Source organism: Salmo salar, chromosome ssa09 (assembly GCF_905237065.1).
Source record: "Salmo salar chromosome ssa09, Ssal_v3.1, whole genome shotgun sequence".
Classification (NCBI taxonomy): Eukaryota; Metazoa; Chordata; class Actinopteri; order Salmoniformes; family Salmonidae; genus Salmo; species Salmo salar.
In genome coordinates this window covers 134,273,274-134,298,597 of record NC_059450.1, presented here as the reverse complement: position 1 = coordinate 134,298,597, position 25,324 = coordinate 134,273,274, and the positions used below count along the sequence as shown (strand labels likewise).

The window sequence follows — 25,324 nt, the reverse complement described above, 5'->3', positions numbered from 1 at the left end:
CAAGACACTTTATGGTCAAATGTACTGCTCACTTTTTAAATTAGCACTGTACACATCTCCTTCTATGGGTGAAATGTGTTTGAATAGATAAGACTTGAATAAAATACCTTATGTTGTAGTTTTAGTTACTTCTAAAAAGAATTACATTGGAAAGAAAGACTATAGATGATAAATGTTACATAGTGGTGTTTATTCTTAAAGTATATACAAAAACAAAACATTCAGTATTTACATTGTATCCCAGTATAGCATATCCTTCTCATATACAAGTTATTCAAAATTAGTTCTGAAATATCAGCACTGTTTGGAGACATGTTGACCCATATGCAGTGTACTGTAGCTTCCCAGTGACAACAAACACAATTCAATGGATTGGCAAAAAAAAGAAAAACTGGAGCAATGGATACTCTGGATTTGCCTTCGTTGACATTTTTCAGGTTTGTTTCTGCTCAAGATCCAGGTCCAAAGTTACCAGCTTTCTCTGCTATCTCCAATGCACCCTTCAAATTCTGATCAAAGAGTTCACACCTGTAACAAGAGAGGGCAAAATATATCTCACCATGGTTGCTCATCAATGACTTGGTTAACTGATAGAGACTCATGTGAGAGACAGAGGGCAGATATTTGACATGTGACAGTTACCTGATAGGCATCTCCAGAGAGTAGAAGGGGTTCTTGAGGGCGAAGTCTGAATAGATCTCGTAAATCTTCCTGAGGAGTGCGTCAATGCCAGACTGCCGTGGGTCTGCCAGCACAATGAACTTTATACCTGATAAAAAGATGTTGACACTGAGGCAGATTTCGTTTTTCTAAACAAGAGCATTGCATGTAGACATCACATACAGTGACTGATAGTGGTGTTTGAATGCATGGCTTTACCAGTGAGTGTCTGAAAGCAGTGCAGTTTAAACATATCTGTCTCCAGCATCTCAATTCCTGAACTGCCAACTTCAGGGGACAGCTGTGAACCAATAGCAAACAACCTAGGAAAGAGTACAATACAAGATGCAGCAAGATCATGGAAAAGCCTGTCACCATAGACAAATGATTTATTCATGTTAGAGCAGACAGGTGTAATCACTTGCGAACTGTAACTACTTACGAATGAAACATTGAAGCCAGCATCAGTTTTTCATTTGAACTCAAGCGAGCCCTTCCGAAACGTATGGACACCGGATAGTTTGTTGAGTCTTTCAAGTATTCGATGATCTCCTTCCCATCCGCCGTGAACTTGCCGTTGACATCCACTCCATTGATGGACAGTAAAGCATGGCCCACTAAATTAATAGAAGTATGCGTGCACAATGTTAACAACAAATATAAACATGCACAATGGAACATTTGAGTTCCAACCATGACATATTACCAGTTATCACTATAAACATTTTTGTAAGCCTTCATGTGATCAGTTGACTGTTGCTGACAACTTACTGTACCTCGGATTCCATCGCGTTGACCAAATGATACAACAACTTTCTCATCGTGGATCTTTAACACCAAATCTAAAGGATAGCTGAATGTTTTCTCTGCTTCGGCTCTCGGTACATAATTGTCATACTGGTAAATTAATCCCCCAGCCTTATTTACAACATACACACTGAATATCGCCATCTTTGCCTTTTTCTGCACAGCTGACGAAATTGTCAGGCGACAGGAAATATTTCAGACAAAATAAAATACAATCTTCAACAGAGGTAACTTTAGCTGCGTTTTCATTCGTATTGTTTTTTGTTTAAGATCGCATCTATATTTATTTCGCAGATCTTTTAATTATTAATTCTAAAACCAAGAAATAGAAAAAAGTCTAGAAAGAATAACTACATTTCCCAGTACCGTACTTCAACATCCGCATGTACGGGTTCTCTTAGAGGCTGGTGCACGGGTTGAACGTCCTTTCACTCCGACATCTTGACGGTGGGACATCATGGTAAGGTCTTTAGCGTGATTTTTCATTAAATTCGATGGCAAACAAAACGTTTGACTCTGAAAATGTCAGTCTGAATAGATCACAATGCGTATTTGGAAAATATACTTCGTCCTGACCGTGGTTGTGGATGGAATGGCTCAGTTATATATTCTAGTTGAACATGCTTGGTAGCTAGCTAACGTTACATGCGGCTGGCAGTGCTGATGGTGCACTGCATGACCACGGCCCCATGTGTAGATATCTCAGCCCGACATTTCCCACACAAATGTATCAATTGATGAGATTATGCAAACTGGACGCCAGTTCTCTGCAGACCACTATTGGCCTAACTGAAGCAGGTTGTTAACTAACGTTAATTAACAGGCTAGCTTTTAACATGTAACTAGGCCCTAGTTAGTTGGCTTAGGCTTGTCTAACGTTTGTAATGTTCAAAGGTTAACATCCTATTTGGTTCAATTCCAGTTGAGGGACTCGTGGTTACCTTTTATTAGCTAATCATCTTGTTACCGCTGTCTTCTGTTAGCTGGAAATGTTTCAGTGCACTAACGTTAATTCGTTTTGGGAAATGTGTGGTGGTTAATTCAGAATCAGTTGGATAATGGTAGTGTGATCTGTATTATTCCAGCCTCCTAAGGACGCCAAGGGGAAGGGGAAGGATTCTGGGAAGTCCAAAAAGGACAAGGATCCAGCCAACAAATCTGGAGGCAAAGCCAAAAAGAAGGTATGTCCTGGTATCGATCTTTTTGTGGGAGTTGAGATATTCCTTTGGGGTCATAATGGTTTAACTGTCAGGAGTGTGAGCAACATAAACAACTTCTCCATTTCCTCTGAGCAGAAGTGGTCCAAGGGAAAGGTGAGGGATAAGCTCAACAACCTGGTCCTCTTCGACAAGGCCACCTATGAAAAGTTGAACAAGGAAGTGCCCAACTACAAGCTCATCACACCAGCAGTCGTGTCCGAGAGGCTAAAGATTAGAGGCTCTCTGGCCAGGGCTGCCCTCCAGGAACTGCTCAGCAAAGGTGAACCCTACTCTGATTCCCAACCAGTGTTCACTCATAGGGAATTTGACGAAATTGGGAAGTAGTTGAGTAGCCAGATCTGACTTTAATGTAAGAAAATTATGTATAGCAGTCACTGAACTCACATTTCAACATTTAGCTTTATTTTGGAGCCATAATATCAGAAGTGCAGATGGTATTGCTTGTCAGAATAGGCACGCACCCTTTTGCATGGATTCCTTCCTGGTTCACTGCTCTGTCATATCTCTACAATAGTGGAGTTTTGTGGCAGGCTACATTCTTCTGAGGGGATGTATATCTGGTTACATTTTGAGCTTTGCTACAGTGAAACCTAGTAAGTCTACAAGGCACAGACTATCATGGGTCTGCCACAGAGCCAATGTAAAAAAAAAAAAAAAAAAAACTCTCTAGGGGGTGTGGGACGGTAGCGTCCTACCTCAAATCAATCAATCAAATTTATTTTTATATAGCCCTTCGTACATCAGCTGATATCTCAAAGTGCTGTACAGAAACCCAGCCTAAAACCCCAAACAGCAAGCAAAGCATGTGAAAGAAGCACGGTGGCTAGGAAAAACTCCCTAGAAAGGCCAAAAACCTAGGAAGAAACCTAGAGAGGAACCAGGCTATGAGGGGTGGCCAGTCCTCTTCTGGCTGTGCAGGGTGGATATTATAACAGAACATGGTCAAGATGTTAAAATGTTCATAAATGACCAGCATGGTGAAATAATAATAATCATAGTAGTTGTCGAGGGTGCAACATCCAGTGAAATTGCAGAGTGCCAAATTAAAGAACAGAAATACTCATTATAAAAATTAATAAAACATACAAGTGTTATACATCGGTTTAAAGATTAACTGATTGTTAATCTAACCACATTGTCTGATTTCAAAAAGGCTTTACAGCGAAAGCAAAACATTAGATTATGTCAGGAGAGTACCCAGCCAGAAATAATCACACACCCATTTTTCAAGCTAGCATATATGTCACAAAAACCAAAACCACAGCTAAATGCAGCACTAACCTTTGATCTCCATCAGATGACACTCCTAGGACATTGTTATACAATACATGCATGTTTTGTTCAATCAAGTTCATATTTATATCAAAAAACAGCGTTTTACATTAGCATGTAATGTTCAGAACTAGCATACCCACCGCAAACTTCCTGTGAATTTACTAAATTACTTTTTGTTTGTGTGTTCAAGTCGCTATCCGAAGGGTGACGCGCCGGCGCGTTTCGTGACAAAAAAAATCTAAATATTCTATTACCGTACTTCGAAGCATGTCAAACGCTGTTTAAAATCCTTTTTTTTTTCTTCGTAAAATAGCGATAATATACCAACCGGGCGACGACGTATTCGTTCAAACACAAGTCGTCTCGTGCAGGAGCGTCCCAGTGTCATTGTCCCAAAATGACCACTCACCAAAACCCCTGCTGTTTTTCACCCAGAGACTGCAGCGCTATCATTCCACGTTCTGGCGCCTTTCTAGAGCCAATGAAAGCCTTAGAAAATTTCACGTTACAGCACAGAGGCTGTATTTTCGATAGAGGCTATAGAAGGACAAGAAATGGTCAGACAGGGCACTTCCCGTATAGAATATTCTCAGGTTTTGGCCTGCCATATGAGTTCTGTTATACTCACAGACACCATTCAAACAGTTTTAGAAACTTTAGGGTGTTTTCTATCCACATCTAGTAATTATATGCATATTCTAGTTACTGGGCAGGAGTAGTAACCAGATTAAATCGGGTATGTTTTTTTTTCCGGCTGTGAAAATACTGCCTCCTATCCCAAACAGGTTAATATGTTTGCACTCACAAGACTCCCATTTACTCAATAAATGTTCGTTTTGTTTGATAAAGTCCCTCTTTATATCCAAAAACCTCTTGTTCGCGTGTTTTGTTCAGTAATCCACAGGCTCAAAGGCAGTCACAACAGGCAGACGAAAAATCCGAAAAGTATCAGTAAAGTTCGTAGAAACATGTCAAACGATGTTTATAATCAATCCTTAGGTTGATTTTAGTCATAATAATATTTCAACCGGACAAAAGCTTCGTCAATATAAAAGGAAAACAAGAAAGGCGCATGAAAAACATCGGACACTGCAATGTCCACTCATTGAGTGGTATTATTCCCTCATTTTTCAGAATACAATCCTGAAACAATTTCTAAAGACTGTTGACATCTAGTGGAGGCCATAGGAAGTGCAATTTGTTTTAACAGTTTTGGATACTTTACAGTTTTCTATCCAAATCTACCAATTATATGCATATCCTAGTTTCTGGGCCCGAGTAACAGGCAGTTTACTTTTGGCGTGCTTTTCATCCGGATGTCAAAATACTGCCCCCTACCCTAGAGAAGTTAAGCCCATGTTTAGCACTCTTCTCACTTGCCTTCCAAATGAAACACTAAATATTTTGGCGTTACTACAAAGCAAACACTTTCTAATGCACATCAGTTCTATTTAAAACATCACTTTTAACCCCAGTCGGCAGTAGTCTTCCTTCAAGGGAAGAAGGTACCAGCATTTTGCTACACCCACTATAATGCCTGCTAAATATGTGACCAGTAAAATTTGATTTTGAAGATACTGTTGTTTTGATAGACATTGGCTCTGATCAGTGACTACAAAGACTGGCACTGCAACTTGATGTCTGCTCTTTCAGGATCATGTCTTGTAGATATTGCCTTAACTTGTCAGGGCAGTGAGTGGGTCAGTTGGTAATGTGGGACCATAGAACTTCAATATCTGTATGAAATAACTGACACGTTCCATTCTGCCTCCCCTCTAGGCATGATCAAGTTGGTGTCAAAGCACAGATCGCAGGTGATCTACACACGTAACACCAAGGGTCCCGAGGAGGAGGGTGGCGTTGTGGTTCCAGACAAGCCAGAAAAGCCTGAGAAGGCAGCTAAGGCATCAAAGGCAGAGAAGGGAGAGAAGGAAGAGAAAGCATAAACCGGTATGCGTTATGCTAGTACTCCTGTTGGAACTAGCCTACATTCTATTAAAAATAACTGAAGAGTGCTTACTGCAATTTGCTGTTGCTGATTTTTTTTGTTTTAGCATAAATGTAAACACATAACATGTTAACAGGGCAGGTTGGAGGACTTCTATGAATCCCATCTAAAACAATGTTTTTTTTTCAGGTTGTGCTGTTATTCCTGCGTTCAGATGTGTGATGTAAGGTGAATAAAATTCTGAAAATACATTTGCGTTGCTTGTAATATTCTCTTACTCTCCCTGTCGTCTGTGTACTCATCATTTTGAAGAGACTTTATAGCTCCAGATATAGGGCAGTGATTAATTTGGTTACATTTGGCTGGAGAGCTGTGCATCTAGTTTCAGTATGACAACTCCAATTGATATATTGTAACGTACACAGCAATTGATCTAGCAATATCCAGAAGGAAATGCCATTCAATTTCCACAGGACTACAAACCTTGACTTTGAACAAATTGGGGTTACAATATCACATGCAACAATGTTGCCTCTGCATAAACACTTCAACTCACTTGAACTTCATTTTGACTGTCATTGGCGAATAAAATCCCGGACTTCTGACCAGCAAATAACAACCTGACTGTTGATTGTTTTTTAGTCTTGCCCTCACATGAAATCGGTTTGAAATTGTAATCCTGGTGGGAGAGGACAGGGCTGTGGCGTGCAACGCGAAACTGGTGTGAAGTGTTGTGGTATTACGCTGTCAGAATGGCGCTTTGGGGACAGAAGACAAGCGGCTGAGGCACCCTGCCGAGCATGTTTACACCTAATTTAGTGTGTTGTGTTCAATTAGTATCGATGCTTCCCTTTCTAATGGGACTTGCCCAACCCTACATTTGTGCTTTCACTCGAGCTGTATTTGTTAATTTTGTCACCCATTTTTAAATTCAGTAGGACATCCAGGTTCATGCTATAATTGTGTTCCTGCATTCCATATAAGGTGGATTGTTTCCAATGCATTTCTCGTAGGGCTATCTGGGATCCTTGCAACCCTACTGTAACCTTAAATAAAATAATACAAAAAAATGTCTACTTCAGTGGGGGATGTCCCAAGGATCCAATACATTTATTTTGTCCATGTTGGCGTATACGATGGATGTATGTATCGTGCTGCCACAGGCAACTGAAGGGTATGAGTTATTTATTGACAAATGGCATGAACTAAAACAACTCTGCTTAGGGGCTTGAGTTAGGGATGTGTAAGATGCAGGGTAGCCTGCTGATTGATGCTGTAGCTTGTCATTGAGCAGCACTACCTGGCGCAGCGACACGGGGAGCAGGATGCACACTGATAGATTCACAACCTCATCTGCCACCATGAATTCCTCTGGCATCCCGCCTCGGAGAGTGACTCTTTTTAATATATATATATTCCTTTTCAGGACTTACTGATTTATATGAATAACTATGTATACTACGTTGGCCAAATGTTACATTAATATGCACATGTAATTTTATCTCAACTCCGGATTAACTTTTTAGTGTGTTCATTATGACACGATAAACCATCAGATCAGATGGGACTTGTTTTGAGTAGGGTAAAAATTGTCTCCAGCTCTGAACTGGAGCAAATAAAATAAATATGTCAAATTACCAAGACAAGCGTTTAAAGTGAAAATATATTTGAATATACGGTGCATTTGGCAACTTCAGACCCCTTGATCTTTTCCACAGTTACGTTACAGCCTTAAAATTGATTAAATTGTTTTTTCCCCTCAATCTACACTACCCCATAATGACAAAGCAAATGTATAAAAGAAATATCACATTTACTTAGGTATTCAGACCCTTTACTCAGTACTTTGTTGAAGCACCTTTGGCAGCGATTACAGCCTTGAGTCTTCTTGGGTATGATGCGACAAGCTTGGCACACCTGTGTTTGAGGAGTTTCTCCCATACTTCTCTGCAGATCGCTGCACAGCTATTTTCAGGTTTCTCCAGAGATGTTCGATCAGGTTCAAGTCCGGGCTCTGGCTGGGCCACTCGATGACATTCAGAGACTTTTCCCAAAACCATTCCTGCGTTGTCTTGGCTGTGTGCTTAGGGTTGTTGTCCTGTTGGAAGGTGAACCTTCACCACAGTTTGAGGTCCTGGGTGCTCTGTAGCAGTTTTTCATCAAGGATCTCTGTACTTTGCTCCGTTCACCTTTCCCTCGATTCTGACTTCTCCCAGTCCCTCCGCTGAAACATTCCCACAGTATGATGCTGCCACCACCATGCTTCCCTGTATGGATGGTGCCAGGTTTCCTCCAGACATGACACTTGGCATTCAGGCCAAATAGTTCAATCTTGGTTTCATCAGACCAGAGAATCTTGTTTCTCATGGTCTGAGAGTCCTTTAGGTGCCTTTTTGCAAACTCCAAGCGGGCTGTCATGTGCCTTTTACTGAGGAGTGGCTTCCATCTGGCCACTCTACCATAAAGGCCTGATGAGTGGAGAGCTGTAGAGGTGGTTGTCCTTCTGGAAGGTTCTCCCATCTCCACAAAGGAACTAGCGCTCTGTCAGAGTGACCATCGGGTTCTTGGTCACCTCCCTGACCAATGCCCTTCTCCCCAGATTGCTCAGTTTGCCCGGGCAGCCAGCTCTTGGAAGAGTTTTGGTGGTTCCAAACTTCTTCCATTTAAGGATGATGGAGGTCTCTGTTCTTGGTGACCTTCAATGCTGCAGAAATGTTTTGGTACCCTTCCCAAGATCTATGCCTCGACACAAACCTCTCTCGGAGCTCTACGGACAATTCCGTTGACCTCATGACTTGATTTTTGCTCTGACATGGACTGTCAACTGTGGGACCTTATATAGACAGGTATGTGCCTTTCCAAATCAAATCCAATTTAGTTTACCACAGGTGGACTCCAATGAAGTTGTAGAAACATCTCAAGGATGATCAATGGGAACTGGATGCACCTGAGCTCAATTTCGAGTCTCATAGCGAAAGGTCTGAATACGTGTAAATAAGGTATTTCTGTTTTACATTTGCAAACATTTCTCAACTCTTTTTGCTTCATATTATTGTGTATTGTGTGTAGATTTTCTATTTTTTTTAATTTTTTAGAATAAGGCTGTAACTAACAAAATGTAGAAAAAGTCAAGGGGTCTGAATACTTTCCGAATGCACTGTATTGCCCAACGTAATGCTTACCAGCAGGTTCCTTCTCGACAATGCAACACCAATAATAAAAGTTCATACGAACACAGTGGAGGCTACAGAGGGGAGGACGGAGCCAATAGAATTACATCAAACACATATAAACTGTGTTTGATACCATTCCACTTATACTGCTCCAGCCATTACCACAACCCTGTCCTCCCCAATGAAGGTGCCAGCCACCTGTGGAACATAATGTAAATGGTGGTAGAATAAAATAAGCATTTTAGCATAAGTACCTAATACATGCTGTAATGTAGTCTGCCTGTTTCTTCTGTCACTGACAGCCCTCCATAAGATGAGCTATCAAGAAGACCACCGCCAAACTCCCTAGTGAAAGCTATAAGTGAAGCTTCTTAAATTAGACTCAAGCTCATGCTTTTCCAGACACTGGTATTCATGGAAGCTAAGGGCACAAATCAGATTTTAGACAACTGTGATTTCCCTCCTTGACACTTTTGAAAGGATCCCAGACACCCTTCTGTATCTATGAGCAGTGGCTGCTCAGAGAGGGACATGATTTGAGAGGATAATCAAAAGAAGGGAAGCCCAAGGTTGAGAGAGGTACATTGGATATGCAGGAAGTGGGAGCGCCGTCCGGTGGTGGTTAGTTGGGGGCAGTTCCATGGCTAGATTTATGGCACGCAGTTGTTGAACGCCTGACAGACATCCGAGGCAAGGGCTCCACCGCTGCTATCCCTGCTGCTGCTGCTTCAGAGGAGCTCTGTTTGCTACCGGAGAGGAAGCTCTGTCTCAGCACACAAAGGTAGGCAACATGCTCTGCTTTCTTAACTACTGTATGAGTTAGTGCTCTGTGAATATCTGCATCTTTTGAATGCTCTAGTGTTTCAACTCAAGTCTTTACAGTCTAACCTTTGACCTGTCTGCTGGTGACATTGGTGTCCTGTTTTGCTTCTTTGTTTTTATTTTTTATAGAAAGAGAGTATTGAATTTAAATGTAAGTGGATTTATTTTCCGTTTCATGTGCTGGTAATAATTTTACCATACATGGTCAAGAATATTGGAAGACAGAAAATTTTTGTCAGTGTACCTCAGTTATAATTTATGTTAATTTCCCTTGTTACTGTATCATTCTGTTGATTAGTTTTGCTCATGTTATGTCCTGTGGCTCTTTTAAAATGTAGAACCCAATGCTATGCCCAATGTTTAGAAGTGGAAGCATTACAGCAGATGGGAGATATGGACACAGCAGCTTAGACAGACAAAACACTTAGCAGAGAACGGAGAGGGCTTGGCTTTCGATTGCCTTCTTTCTGACAGCTCACATCTGAGCTCCTCTGAGTATTGTTTGTTCCCCGGCAGTCTTTATAAGTGAATATCCTCCAACTAACAATTTGAGGAAGTAATTTTTAACTCCCTCCCTGGCTTTGGAGTTTCTGCTGGTGCCTGATCAGGTCAAAGTGAGGTGCTAAGAGAAGCCTGGAATCTCAATTAGAGCCAGATCCTAGTGATTTAGACAGGCAGGAAGCAGTATACACAATACTGCTACAGCCCTTTAGCTTCACATGAGTGAAGACAGAACAGGGCAGTAAAAGTAGCATCACTGGTTTGAGGTTAATGGACAAGGGCCCCAAGATAAAAAGCAACGGGAAAAGTCTATGAGGTGAACTCAATACTCTTCATCACAGGAGGACAGTGAAATCTTATGGGACTATTGGGCTTTTGAAATGACTTTTAAAACCCTTTCATGTGATAGGGCCTCAAAGAAGTGTTCAACTGCTAGGCTTGTGTTCTGTGAAAGGGACATGACTAGCATTTTGTTTCCTAAAGCACATTAGCTGAGGAGGATTCTTTCCATGGCAGTCCAGTGGCGAGGTTGTTTTAAGGAATGTTTATTTGGGTTGCTATGATCGGATTGGTCTGTGACTGGGCTGGCACTCTGAAACTGGAGTCTGAAAATCTTTAGTCACCAGGCTGCTCCCCTCTGTTTTAGCAGTAGACCTCACCCTAATGCTTCTCTTTAAATTAATTGGGCAGAGAAAATACATTTTACACCTCAATTAATATTTCAGAGTTATTCAACCTGTATTATTCATTTAGGCACTCCACAGAATATTATTACACTGTAATTGTTTTAACACATGTATGCACTTTCTTAAATTCCTACTGCCAAGACACTACATGGACATCTCTCATTTATATACTATGAGGTCGTTTTTTAAAGCAAGGGTATAAGCCCTGTGTGCATGTCTGTTTCAGTCAGATGGAGTTGTATTCACTATAAGACGGGTCAAGAGGAAACCAATTTTGGGAACTGTTGAAATCCAATTTGTCATTAGGATTCATCCTGATGACTCAGTCAAATTAATAATACAAATGAGCATTGGTATGAAAAATAGGTATTCCACACAACAATGATTACTTCTACAATTCCCTTGTGGAGGAAATCCTTGTGTTAGGTTTTTTGCTACATTTGTGTTGTAGTGAAATAAGGGCTATTTATCACTGCTGGGCTGTGGAGCCAGTGTGACAGGTCCTGGGGAGAGGTAGATCCTGGTGGGGAGAGATACTCTGTATCCTTTATGCCAACACGCTTGCTGCCTTTGCAAGTTTGCATGTTTATGGTAACAGCAGGAAACAAGCTGTTTGTATCCACAATGACTAGGCATTTGTCATCTTCTCTGAAACATCTCTTCCTAGGGGATGGACCCAAGCAGGGAGCATGTATACTATTCATCCATTTACCTTTGATATAGACACTAAGATATACCGCTGATTCATTAATCATGCATTTATCTGGCAAGTTTTTTGGAATTGGAGGTTACAAATTTGGAGTTTTCTTTCCACAAAAAACATTCACTTTATTGTGTACCAAAATGTTGTCTTAACAACCAAAAATGATGAGTTATAATAATAAAACAAAGAGCTATAATAGTGCCACACATTACCAGGTAACGCCCCCAGCCTCTCCAGATAGGCCTAACCTTATCATTATTGGTTGGGAGCCAGCCAGATTACACTGAGGTGCTGTACTGGCTCATGTCGGGATAGAATTATAGTCCACTATGAAAAGTTGATCTTTAAACATGATGGAAACCATGTTTAATTCTGCAATGAGGCGGAGCATCTGTACATATGTAAATCACCCAAACTGCTATGTCTCCATTCCTGACTGGCATGAAACAAATCAACTATTTAGTTTTTGTCAACAAGTTGAGATGTTAGTAGGAAGTAAACAGCAGATCTTGGGGAAACTTGGATGATTCAGAAACTAAGTTGTGTGGAATGGTTTGTTGATTAAATGTGTGCATTTTGCAGTATTGGTGTCGATCAGTGGAGGCTGGTGAGGGGAGGACGGCTCATAGTAATGGCTGGAATGGAGTGATGTTCCATTCCATCTACTCGAGTCCAGCCATTACTATGAGCCGCCCTCCCCTCACCAGCCTCCACTGGTGCCGACAGAGATTAAATGAATTGAACAGATTCATTCATTTGTATCACCTTTATCGGTCACATTTAACCATTGTGTCTGTGTATTCTTTACACACACTCAAGGAGTGTGAAACATGATTCTAGGATTCAGTGTGGAGATTATTTGGTGAATGGGGTTGTTTCATTGTCATTGATCGTGAAAGGAATTTTATTTAGCTACTGTCTACAACTCAGTACATTTTCTTCTGGCATTGCCTTGAATGAAAGTATGAATGTTGACTAATACATTTAATGTGACACCAGCCCTGGCTCCATTCCTGTAGGGCAAAAAAACTATGGCTATGTACTCAGCTGTCACAGCCTATATTCTCAGCGCATCCTTGTGAAATATATTACTCATGTTGTCTCTGCTCTTATATGACATGAAAATGAAGAAGCAGCAATGCCTTTGCCATTTAGATCTCTGGTATTGTTGATGTGTATATAAGCATGCATTCCGACAGAACCCAAGAATCACATTCTGTTCAGTTCTATTTCGCCTGGACTTAAAACGAAAGCCAGTGGAATGAGGAGGAGTTTTCGCTCTCTTGCTGTTAGCCATCTTTAATACATGTTGGAAATATACTCAAGTTTTTCATCAGTGTTCTGGCCAGATATCCAGCTGATTATTAGTGACGTAGGTGTTTAGAATAATAAGAACAGGTTTTGTACTGTACATGGTTGCAAATGCTATGAGGCAATTTCCATAAGATGTAGCATGATGATGATATTTATAAAGAGCTGCCACTTCAGGGTGATGTATAGTCGATGTCAAACATGTCCATTGATTTAAACTACCTCTTTTCATGTCCCTGTGTTTTCCCCAGCAGATGGTGAGGGAGCAGTATGTCACCACCACCCAGGACAGCAGTGTCCCTGCCCCGGTCCCTGACTCTGTCTATAAGATCGGGATCTACGGTTGGAGGAAGCGCTGCCTCTACCTGTTTGTCCTGCTGCTCATCATCATCCTCACCGTGAACTTTGCCCTCACCATATGGATCCTCCAGGTCATGTGGTTTAACACAGTATGTGGGGTCACTTAGCTCTAATTCATTAAGAACACATGCTGCCTGACCTTTACAGTACAACCTTTATAACCTTTACACACAGACTGTTTGGCGCTTGAATGGACAAAACACCATATAATCTTTCCTGCATCAATGAAAATGTGAGATGTTTGTTAATGAGACATTGTCTACATTCTGATTGTGCCCACATATCTTAGACAGGTGTAGACAATCAAAAGACACATTGTGATCAGATCATCCTGCCCACCTTCTTAGGTAGTCAGAGACGCATTGTGTCTGGATATCTTACAAGTGTAGACAGATCTGGACAGAAACCATTTAAATCATCATTATTCTGCCTTAAAAAATCCTTCACAGGTGGCACCATTAACTGATTACTTCTGTGTCTTACAATAAATTAATATTATTTTAAAAGAATAGCTGTGAAACAATTTGCATAAAGGAAGAGACCAGGAAATCTGGTCGCAATGCAGACAGACACAGTTTATTATTTTTGTTTTTATTTATTTCACCTTTATTTAACCAGGTAAGCCAGTTGAGAACAAGTTCTCATTTACAACTGCGATTTGGCGCAGGATAAAGCAAAGCAGTGTGACACAAACAACACAGAGTTACACATGGGATAAACAAACTTAGTCAATAACGCAATTGAAAAGTCTATATACAGTGTGTGCAAATGTAGTAAGATTAGGGAGGTAAGGCAATAAATAGGCCATAGTAGAGAAATAAATCAAATTTAGCAATTAAACACTGGAGTGATGGATGTGCAGAAGATTAATCTACAAGTAGAGATACTGGGGTGCAAAGGAGCAAAAAATAAATAATATGGGGATGAGGTAGTTGGGTGGGCTATTCACAGATGGGCTATGTACAGGTTCAATGATCGGTAAGCTGCTCTGACAGCTGATGCTTAAAGTTAGTGAAGGAGATATAAGACTCCAGCTTCAGTGATTTTTGCAATTCTTTCCAGTCATTGGCAGCAGAGAGGCGGCCAAAGGAGGAATTGGATTTGGGGGTGACCAGTGAGATATACCTGCTGGAGCACATGCTACTTGTGGGTGCTGCTATGGTGACCAGTGAGCTGAGATAAGGTGGAGCTTTACCTAGCAGAGACTTGTAGATGACCTGGAGCCAGTGGGTTTGGCGACGAGTATGAAGCAATGGCCAGCCAACGAGAGCGTACAGGTCGCAGTGGTGGGTAATATATTGGGCTTTGGTGACAAAACGGATGGCACTGTGATAAACTGCATCCAATTTGTTGAGTAGAGTATTGGAGGCTATTTTATAGATGACATCGCCGAAGTCGAGGATCGGTAGGATGGTCAGTTTTACGAGGGTATGTTTGGCTGCATGAGTGAAGGATGCTTTGTTACGAAATAGGAAGCCGATTCTAGATTTAATTTTGGATAGGAGATGCTTAATGTGAGTCTGGAAGGAGAGTTTACAGTCTAGTCAGACACCTAGGTATTTGTAGTTGTCCACATACTCTAAGTCAGAACCGTCCAGAGTAGTGATGCTGGACGGGCGGGCAGGTGCGGGCAGTGATCGGTTGAAGAGCATGCAATTAGATTTACTTGCATTTAAGAGCAGTTGGAGGCCACGGAAGGAGAGTTTTATGGCATTGAAGCTCATCTGGAGGTTAGTTGACAGTGTCCAAAGAAGGGCCAGAAGTATACAGAATGGTGTTGTCTGCTTAGAGGTGGATCAGAGAATCACCAGCAGCGATAGCGACATCATTGATGTATACAGAGAAGAGAGTCGGCCCGAGAATTGAACCCTGTGGCACCCCCATGGAGACCGCAAGAGGTCCGGACAACAGGCCCTCCGATTTGACACACTGAACTCTATCAGAGAAGTAGTTGTTGAACCAGGCAAGGCAATCATTTGAGAAACCAAGGCTGTTGAGTCTGCCAATAAGAATGTGGTGATTGACATAGTCGAATGCCTTGGCCAGGTCGATGAAGACGGCTCCACAGTATTGTATTTTATCAATACCGGTTATGATATCATTTAGGACCTTGAGCGTGGCTGAGGTGCACCCATGACCAGCTCGGAAACCAGATTGCGTAGCGGAGAAGGTACGGTGGGATCCAAAATGGTCGGTGATCTGTTTGTTGCCTTGGCTTTCAAAGACTTTAGAAAGGCAGGGTAGGATAGATATGTCTGTAAGAGTTTGGGTCTAGAGTGTCTCCTCCTTTGAAGAGGGGGATGACCGCGGCAGCTTTCCAATCTTTAGGGAACTCAGACGATACGAAAGAGTGGTTGAACAGGCTAGTAATAGGGGTTGCAACAATTGCGGCGGATTATTTTAGAGGGTCCGGATTGTCTAGCCTGGCTGATTTGTAGGGGTCCAGATTTTGCAGCTCTTTCAGAACATCAGCTATCTGGATTTGGGTGAAGGAGAAATGGGGAGGCTTGGGCAAGTTTCTGTGGGGGGTGCAGAGCTGTTGACCAGGGTAGGGGTAGCCAGGTGGTAAGCATGGCCAGCCAGTAGACGGATAACAGACACATTTTAATACCATGTGTAGACACATTTCTGGAAATGTGGGCATAATCAGAAAGTAGACAAGATCAGAACAAAGCACTCATGTTAGCACCAGGTATAAAGGGGGCTTTGGAGTAACTGAAACAACACAACACACCCTGGGAATATAGTGACTGCATTGGTAGAGCAAACACATCTCTGCTGCTTTAGTTTGAGTTTAGCCTCAGTCCTGTAGGGTATAGACACATGTCTCTTATCCTTGGCATCCAATGGCTGCCTGATGGGATGAATCAAATTCAATATTTCCCCTCTAGCCGGGTAAGCTTAATTTTATACACGTTTTGTGATTTCTCCGTCCTTTTGGAATATAGCCTGAGAGAAGTAGTTATTAGATGGAATTGAAATCAGATTCTGCTTTTGTTTCACATTATTGGATCATTATCAAAGTCACTATTGCCTGGGGTGCTATGAATCATATATTCACTGCAGTGTGTTTAACTCCCAACACTAAACCCAGCAGAGACTGTCACCTAAAATAGATTCACTCACCACCCAGAATTAAAAACAACTCATGGTGTCACAAAAATCCTTGGGGACACTATGGTCATGGTTAGTGAGTTCATTTGTTGTATTGTACCCTGTGCAATGTCTTTTCTCTGATGTATTGCTGAGTTCATTCTTTCTGCTTGTCATTTGAGGAAGGGATGGGACATCTAAAAGTAACAGCGGAGGGATTGAGGCTTGAGGACGGGAAGTCAGAGTTCCTCTTTCCTCTCTATGCCCAAGAGATCCACTCCAGAGAGGTAAGCAAACAGGCTCCCACACTTCTCTTCCTTCTTCTGTTCATTCCTCTCCTGATCCTCCTCCTCAAACACCCACACCCAGTCCAATAGGTTTGTGTGGAATAAAGTGGTCAAGCTCTGACTCACTGTCAGGAAACCATAGAGATCAAAGTTGTTTGTTTGTTGAGCGGGTCCTGTTAAGAACGCTGGGCAATTACATCAAAACAACTTTTCTGAGGCATAGTCATTAAATTCTGTGTATTTTTATATCACTCTCTTGCGTAGTTGGGAAATGTGTCTTACTCAATGAGCTTTGGCAGTCCCTGTGGATGCACAGTGCAGCGAGTTCCTTATTAACCTCCTGAATATTTGTGGTGGAAAACAGTTGGTGTGCAATCCAACAGCAGATGGTAACACTTTGCAGCAGTTGTTTACATGTTATGGTTTTTCCTCACTCTCTTTATGAGCTTCATTAAAAAGGAAATGTATTCACCATTTATGGACCGACACATTCCTCAATGAAGTCTACAGTTTCTAACGAGATTCAGTGTTCATTATACACAACCTGATTTTCACGACCCGCCCAAAAAGGTTACATCTCTTTAGCCCATTGTAACTAAATAGTGTTTTCTGGAAGGTAAGAGGGATGACCAGGTACTTGAACCTGTGAGCAGAACGATACATTTTGTAGCGTTCAAAATGTTCAATTACAGTCCTGTCCAGTGATATCTGATAATGACGTGCACAGGATGCTCATTGATGACCGAAGAGTTCTTTTTTTCCAGGACTCCTCTCTCCTGGTGCACTCATCTGAAAACGTCACTCTCAATGCCCGCAATGAAAATAATGATGTCACAGGAAGTCTCTCCATAGGTAAGAGGACAGAAAACACACACACCTACACACATTAAGCATGCTGGCAATGTTCATATATTGCACTATTCAACTGATATGTGGAGAATTCAGCAATGTCATTAATGGACTTGTCCTGCAGCTCTACTGTATGTAATACAACATTAGCAATGACAAAAACGCATATCCCCTTTCATATTCCATCAGATTGCCATTAAAACCCCATTTAATCAAAAACACAGCTTTCTATCATCAGTACCAGAATGGCCTATCTGTTACACCAAGGCCCTCAGGCCTACAGAGACTATTATTTGCGCACCTTTTATGGCTGGCCAGAGGGGTTCATTGACGAGTGTACCATAATTAGAGGGGTAACAAACGACTTAACTAATTACAGTGTTTCACGAGGCTGTTATGTATTTTTGGTTGTTATGCCATAAAAGGAATTGACCCATCTGTGACTCTCTGTGAAGGAAGTTTAAGACCGTTGAAGACCAGTTATTTGGTCTATTCCCCCTCAGACGTAAGTAGTTTGGAAAGAACATCTTGTTCTGTTCTTCTATAGAAGACGGTATTGAAGTGTTTTAAATATCTCACTGCCCAGAGGCAGTTGTACAGTAGGTATCCCCGCAACCTTTGTTTTTTTTTTCCTATGAGAGAGAGGTGACAAAGTGGAAAAATTCATTCAAATGTTAAAGCTGCATGCATAATTTACATGTTTTAGTGATACAGCATATAATATCTCTATTTTAAGCCTGTGTCTCCCATTCCCACAGATTTGACTGCTTCTGGTCTCTAATAATTCTCCCTGGTGTCATTTCAGGGCCAGAAGTGGTCCAGGGAAATGCACCGAATTTTGTCATCAGCTCCAACACCAAGACGCTGTTTTCTGCAGATGACAAAGAGGTGGTTGTTGGAACAGACAAACTCCGTGTTACAGGTACAATCATGTCTGCAGTGTCAGTGTCACACCACTTAGCCCATACATGTGTATACAGCATTCCAGATAGGACCTACGAACATGGTTTTCATTCATTGTCTTGTAATTTAAAGGAATGAGAGCAATGTACTGAATCACTCAATATTTTTCTTGCATACCATGTCAAATAAAAAGTCATGACTTTGATAATTACTGGAATGGAGCAGTTTGACTTTTTCAGCCAAGTTGTCCTTGAAAAAGTATTGAAAGTCAGAAGCTCATTCATCTAAAATTACAGGAAAGGTGACAAACACTGCTTTTTAATCGAAGTTGATTTATAATAAAGTATCTTTCTTATATAACGTAAATTGAAGGTAACTAATGCTACATGCTCAAGTTGCCTATTTTCCTTAAATATCTTTGTTGTGTCCAGTTTTAGAATTGGTGGGAGGTCAATGCCCTCATGCTGTGTGGAGTAATTAGATGTTGATAGCTTCATTATATCTCAGTCATCTGGACCCTGACTGACCACTGAACGGTGACATTCATTTCACTTTAGCAAGACACTGATTGTCTATAATGCAACAGCAGAAATACAGAGCAGAAGTTAATACGACCTTCGCCAGAAAACCATGCACAGACAGAACAAAGCTGAAGTTGTGTATACTGTTGCAATAGCACTCTAAGACCTAGTGAGGCTCTATAGTGTGATGTAAAGTGAGCAGCTTTGCATGCTATGGTAACATTTCATTGGCAAAGGCTGATGGTAATAAAGATGTAATTAGCTAGGCAAGGGAGCTGTCACCCACAGTGATTAAAGCACTGCAAACATATTCTCTCTCCTTCAATCCAGGGGGTTGGAGGTGACTGAGCCAGTGCACATGTCATCCTTTCGCTAACACCAGATGATAAGCACCTAGGGAAACAATTGACAGCCAAAAACTGTAGAACCACTCACACTACATAGTAGAATTAACTAGAACACTATTTAATGACTAAGTCGCTTTGGAAAAAAAGTGTCTGCTAAATGGCATTTATTATTATATATGATATTATATTACAATATGTAACATGTATCTCCAATGATGTTTCATTGTAATTAACTATCAATTTACTGTGTTTGTTTTTATTTAGGTCCAGAAGGTGCCCTGTTTGAACACTCTGTAGAGACGCCCCTGCTCAAAGCTGAGCCCTTCAATGACTTGAGGTAGATGTTGGATCTAATAATCACTGACCTCTTGGAAGAGGCCGATATGAACTCTTAATTCCATGCAATTAGTTGATTCTTTCATCAGTCACACGTGGAACTGATCAAACTGATGTTCTCCTGTGTGTTCCAGGCTGGAGTCTCCAACCCGCTCTCTCAGCATGGATGCACCGAAGGGAGTCTTTGTCAAAGCACTGGCTGGGAACATCGAGGCGGCATCTAACATGGATGTTCTATTGCACTCCAGTGAAGGACTGGTGAGGCAATGTGTGATTTACTTGCTATTGACTGACAGTACTGTACTTACATTTTACACTACATGTGGCAGAGACATGTACATTTACTCACTGGCCTTGATAATTATAAATAGCAGTGATGCTGTCCCCTAGTGGCATGTAAAAGTATTTCAGCAGTGTTGTGTAAATGTTTGTGCTTCTGCAGTGGCGTGTAAATGTTTGTGTTTCTGCAGTGGCGTGTAAATGTTTGTGCTTCTGCAGTGGCATGTAAATGTTTGTGTTTCTGCAGTGTTGTGTAAATGTTTGTGTTTCAGCAGTGGTGTGTAAATGTTTGTGTTTCTGCAGTGGCGTGTAAATGTTTGTGCTTCTGCAGTGGCATGTAAATGTTTGTGTTTCTGCAGTGGCGTGTAAATGTTTGTGTTTCTGCAGTGTTGTGTAAATGTTTGTGTTTCTGCAGTGGCGTGTAAATGTTTGTGTTTCTGCAGTGGCGTGTAAATGTTTGTGCTTCTGCAGTGTTGTGTAAATGTTTGTGTTTCTGCAGTGGCGTGTAAATGTTTGTGTTTCTGCAGTGGCGTGTAAATGTTTGTGTTTCTGCAGTGGTGTGTAAATGTTTGTGTTTCAGCAGTGGTGTGTAAATGTTTGTGTTTCAGCAGTGGTGTGTAAATGTTTGTGCTTCAGCAGTGGTGTGTAAATGTTTGTGTTTCAGCAGTGGTGTGTAAATGTTTGTGTTTCTGCAGTGGTGTGTAAATGTTTGTGTTTCAGCAGTGGTGTGTAAATGTTTGTGCTTCAGCAGTGGTGTGTAAATGTTTGTGTTTCAGCAGTGGTGTGTAAATGTTTGTGCTTCAGCAGTGTTGTGTAAATGTTTGTGTTTCAGCAGTGGTGTGTAAATGTTTGTGTTTCAGCAGTGGTGTGTAAATGTTTGTGTTTCAGCAGTGGTGTGTAAATGTTTGTGTTTCAGCAGTGGTGTGTAAATGTTTGTGTTTCAGCAGTGGTGTGTAAATGTTTGTGCTTCAGCAGTGGTGTGTAAATGTTTGTGCTTCAGCAGTGGTGTGTAAATGTTTGTGCTTCAGCAGTGGTGTGTAAATGTTTGTGCTTCAGCAGTGGTGTGTAAATGTTTGTGCTTCAGCAGTGGTGTGTAAATGTTTGTGTTTCAGCAGTGGTGTGTAAATGTTTGTGCTTCAGCAGTGGTGTGTAAATGTTTGTGTTTCAGCAGTGGTGTGTAAATGTTTGTGTTTCAGCAGTGGTGTGTAAATGTTTGTGTTTCAGCAGTGGTGTGTTCTGCGTCTGACCCCGCTCTTTGTTGTCTGTGTAGGTGATTCTGGATGCTGAGACGGTGCGTCTGCCGAGTCTCCCCCTGGGACACGGAGGGGTGTCTGGAAACGCTCAGGGACTCTACGAAGTGTGTGTCTGTCCTAGCGGGAAGCTGTTCCTGTCCAAGGCCGGGGTCACCTCCATGTGCAGCGAAAGCCAAGAGTGCTAGCGAGTGTCTTTGCCATCAGATTATACCATAGTGAATGAAAATGCCTTTAAATTGGTTACTCTGAAACACTTTCATATAAAGCACAAAAACAATCACAACTTTTCAATTCTGAACAAAACTGCCAGTTGAACTGTAGACAAATCCTCCTAAGTAATTTATCTATGGTGCATTTTATTGATGGAAGTTACATTTGAGACTATTTTACTATGTAACTGAAACAGTGACATGACAACTTTATACCACATTAACAAGTGGCTTACTCCTGCAGTATAGTTGTTGATACCATCTTATGTTTACACTGAGTTGAGATTATTGTTTATTTTAGAATTACGGTATTATGGCTGGGCAATGAGGAGCTGGTTAACAGATTACATCCTATGCAATATGTTTTTTGTGGTGCACTAATATAGGACTTTATGTAGGCCCGGTTTCCTGGATACAGATGAAGCTTAGTCCACAACGGAGAATCCCCCAATGAAAGTGATTTTTAGTGTAGGCTTAATCTGGGTCCGGGAAACCAGCCCGTAGTGTATTAATGTTGGGCAAATGGAGAGAAAAGGATGATCTGATCTAGTCTGTAGATACACTGAGTATACCAAACATTAGGAACACCTTCCTAATATTGAGAACAGCCTCATGGTGTCAAGTGTTCCACAGGGATGCTGGCCCATGTTGACTCCAATGTTTCCCACAGTTGTGTCAAGATGCCTGGATGTCCTTTGGGTGGGTCATTCTTGATACACATGGGAAACTGTTAAGCATGAAAAACCCAGCATCATTGCAGTGCACCTGGCACCTACTACCATACTCTGTTCAAAGGCACTTAAATCTTGTGTCTTGCCCATTCACCTTCTGAATGGCACACACACACAATCCGTCTCACTTGTCCCGAGGTTTAAAAATTCTTATTTAACCTGTTTCCTCCTCTTCATCTACACTAATTGAGGTGGATTTAGCAAGTGACATCAATAAGGGATCATAGCTTTCACCTGGTCAGTCTGTCATGGAAAGAGCAGGTGTTCTTAATGTTTTGTATACAAATACAACCTAGTTATGGTCTAAGAAAGATAATATAAAATAGAGGTACAGTTGAGTGTGTTTGTGTTACACATTCATTATGCAACGTTAAGAAATCTGATACATCTGTTGCTAGAGATTTTAAAAAGGGACTGTGTTTTCCCAAGTACTTCATTTCATCTCCCAGTTCACCAGCTGCTTCTGTGTTTGTTGTTTTTTTCATTTATTCATTTGTGTGAAATGTTTTTATTTGTATGTTTTTTTTAGGTGTGATGTATGGCCATATATCACAAACCCCCAAGGTGCCTTATTGCTATTATAAACTGGTTAACAACAATTATAAACTGGTTAGCAAAAAATGGTTTGTCATACCCGTGGTATAAGGTCTAATATACCACGGCTGTCAGCCAATCAGCATTCTGGGCTTGAATCACCCAGTTTAGATTAGTCAGTCAAACTAATCAGTATACTGTAAGTAATAACTTTGCAAAAATAGGAAATTAAATGAATAGTGTGACATTTTGGCAACTAAACCCCTTGTTCTACTTCCCCAGAGTCAGATGAACTCATGGATACCATTTGTATGTCTCTGCGTGCAGTTTCAAGGAACTTTCTGGAGCCATTGCTAACTAGTGCCGTGACTGGAAGTGTACAGGAACAGATAGCATGCATTTTCATCACACTCAAATTTGCTATATTTTCTTTCTCAGTACATGGTTGTGTTTCTATCTCCTTCCTTGGTGTAGGCCACGTGGGTAGCCTAGTGGTTAGAGCGTTGGACTAGTAACCAAAAGGTTGCAAGTTCAAATCCCCGAGCTGACAAGGTACAAATCGTTCCGTCGTTCTGCCCCCGAACAGGCAGTTAACCCACTGTTCCTAGGCCTTCATTGAAAATAAGAATTTGTTCTTAACTGACTTGCCTAGTAAAATAAAGATAACATATTAAATATGCTATGATGTCGCAATACTGTAACCTACCCAACTGTCACATACTGTCAAGGTTACAAGTCTATTTACTTTTGCGCATGCTTGGCTGTTGAATTAGCAATTGATAAATGGTAGCCTACAATTTGTTGTGTGGCGGGAATAATTTAAACCAGTTATGTCAGAAAAGGAGACACGTCCTGCAATGTCTATATCATAATAGACCTATATAATAAAAGTAAAATAAACACAGATGACATGCTGCTATGCATTCTCTCTGTTTTATCATTAGGCCTACGTTTGAATGTTTTTATTAGCCTACCATCATTATAAATCCCGTGCATCAAACACCTCCCATTTTCCCCAAACGAGCAATAAGCCTATTTGTTGCAATGCAGTTGATCAACCTTCTAAAAGTATGGTTTGAGATTTGCGTGGAGATAGGCACTTTCCTGTCATGTTCACAATTGATAAATACCAATCTTTGCAGGAAAACTAGTGCTCGCAAGGTTTAGAGTATTTTTTGTGCATATGTCCCTGTAGCCTATGTGTTCTATTTTAAGGGAATATTTATTGTACATTTTGATTTTAGAAAAAAATGGCAGCTTCTTAGTTATCTTGTCACGACCTTGACTGTAATATAGATTGTAATGCGTTACTGTTCACCCATGTTGTATACGTGTTCGCTTGTTGTCCTTATACAGTAAATATTCTAGAATTGTCAGTGAAGTTGATGTTTTGATAAATTGTGGAACATGTTTGCCAGGTTTTGTATGTTTGAATAATGTGCTATTCTTGTAAAAAAGCTCCTGTCTTTAACAGAATAACATGTATATATCATTGTTTGAAATGATGTATCTGAAAATACATTTTCCATGAACATTATAAATACCAGGGGGAAAAAAGGATGATCAGTCTCTTTATTTTAAAAGTTCCATGATCATCTTCCTTGCGACAATAAATATATTTAAAGCTTTTCTACAATGATGTCCAATGCGTATTACTTTCTTTCCATAATGTATAGCACTGATGCACTCCAGTGGAGCACTTCTGCAACAGTAGCACATCATAAAAATATCCCCCAGCCATGGCTCAAAGAGACAAAATAGTCAAACATGCAGTATTTCCTGGTCCATAGACAATCCCATGCCACTGCCTATGGTCACAGAATGCATGCCCATACATTGGGATACTTGTTACTACTCCAGTGTTTCTGTACTTAATTCCTGTAGCCGTTATAACAAATCCATTAGTTACGCCATTACAGTTCAAAAAAAAAATATATATATATATATATATATATGCCAGCAACTGTACCTTTAATTCTTTAATAGATTCTCACTTTTACAGTTACCATTAAGTGTATTATACTGGTTATGCATTATACAGAAGAAAGGTTGAGTCAATTTATTTTGGGGAATTTATTAACTATGGCACTGCGTACATCAAGATAGACATTTTCCCCTAGTAAAGTTTGTCAAAGATCTATTCAAAGATTTCCCCTTGGCTGCACACCTTAGGATTATTACAGGTGTAATAAGACAAACAGATATCAAATTAAAAACATGAGCAACAGTATGTGGACACCTGCTCGTCAAACATCTCATTCCAAAATCATGGGCAATTATATGGAGTTGCGCCCCCCCCACCCCCCACCCTTTGCTGCTATACCAGCCTCCACTCTTATGGGAAGGATTTCCACCAGATGTTGAAACATTGCTTCCATTCAGCCAAAAGAGCATTAGTGAGGTCGGGCACTGAAGTTGGGCCATTAGGCCTGGCTCGCAGTCAGTGTTCCAATTCATCTCAAAGGTGGTCGATGGGGTTGAGGTCAGGACTCTGTGCAAACCAGTCAAAGTCTTCC

The 25,324-nt window shown here is 41.0% G+C and overlaps 3 protein-coding genes across 4 annotated transcripts; 2 read left to right on the top strand and 1 right to left on the bottom strand.

Annotated features, from left to right (window-relative positions):
- Positions 1-169: 169 nt before the first annotated feature.
- On the bottom strand, positions 170-1,722 carry LOC106612982 (trafficking protein particle complex subunit 4). The gene is made up of 5 exons (XM_014214757.2): positions 1,437-1,722; positions 1,103-1,277; positions 880-983; positions 643-769; positions 170-528 (listed from the first exon to the last, which is right to left on the bottom strand). Exons 1-5 carry the CDS (start codon positions 1,609-1,611, stop codon positions 450-452), a joined length of 660 nt encoding a protein of 219 aa, XP_014070232.1. The 5' UTR covers positions 1,612-1,722; the 3' UTR covers positions 170-449.
- LOC106612983 (40S ribosomal protein S25) lies at positions 1,643-6,161 on the top strand. Its single transcript, XM_014214758.2, has 5 exons — positions 1,643-1,927; positions 2,553-2,648; positions 2,763-2,946; positions 5,742-5,912; positions 6,100-6,161. The coding sequence occupies exons 1-4, from the start codon at positions 1,925-1,927 to the stop codon at positions 5,906-5,908; spliced, it is 450 nt and encodes a 149-aa protein (XP_014070233.1). The 5' UTR covers positions 1,643-1,924; the 3' UTR covers positions 5,909-5,912; positions 6,100-6,161.
- A 3,384-nt stretch (positions 6,162-9,545) lies between these two features.
- Positions 9,546-24,444, top strand: LOC106612981 (gamma-sarcoglycan). Of its 2 annotated transcripts, none has more exons than XM_014214756.2 (8): positions 9,546-9,864; positions 13,361-13,555; positions 16,742-16,846; positions 17,611-17,698; positions 18,501-18,617; positions 19,731-19,803; positions 19,937-20,060; positions 21,352-24,444. In XM_014214756.2, exons 2-8 carry the CDS (start codon positions 13,361-13,363, stop codon positions 21,517-21,519), a joined length of 870 nt encoding a protein of 289 aa, XP_014070231.1. In that variant the 5' UTR covers positions 9,546-9,864; the 3' UTR covers positions 21,520-24,444. The 2 variants fall into 2 exon arrangements, with proteins under 2 accessions (XP_014070231.1, XP_014070230.1); XM_014214755.2 differs by having other exon boundaries at positions 13,358-13,555.
- Positions 24,445-25,324: the final 880 nt, after the last annotated feature.

Coding starts and splice junctions, on each gene's coding strand:
- LOC106612981 (XM_014214756.2), top strand. CDS start 13,361: ATGGTGAGGGAGCAGTATGTCACCACCACCCAGGACAGCAGTGTCCCT. Junction 18,618..19,730: donor AGACAAACTCCGTGTTACAG/GTACAATCATGT, acceptor GTTTTTATTTAG/GTCCAGAAGGTGCCCTGTTT. Junction 19,804..19,936: donor GAGCCCTTCAATGACTTGAG/GTAGATGTTGGA, acceptor TGTGTGTTCCAG/GCTGGAGTCTCCAACCCGCT.
- LOC106612983 (XM_014214758.2), top strand. Junction 2,649..2,762: donor GAGGCAAAGCCAAAAAGAAG/GTATGTCCTGGT, acceptor TCCTCTGAGCAG/AAGTGGTCCAAGGGAAAGGT. Junction 2,947..5,741: donor CCAGGAACTGCTCAGCAAAG/GTGAACCCTACT, acceptor CCTCCCCTCTAG/GCATGATCAAGTTGGTGTCA.
- LOC106612982 (XM_014214757.2), bottom strand. CDS start 1,611: ATGGCGATATTCAGTGTGTATGTTGTAAATAAGGCTGGGGGATTAATT. Junction 984..1,102: donor CTGGCTTCAATGTTTCATTC/GTAAGTAGTTAC, acceptor ACTCTTTCCTAG/GTTGTTTGCTATTGGTTCAC. Junction 529..642: donor TCTCTGGAGATGCCTATCAG/GTAACTGTCACA, acceptor CTCTTGTTACAG/GTGTGAACTCTTTGATCAGA.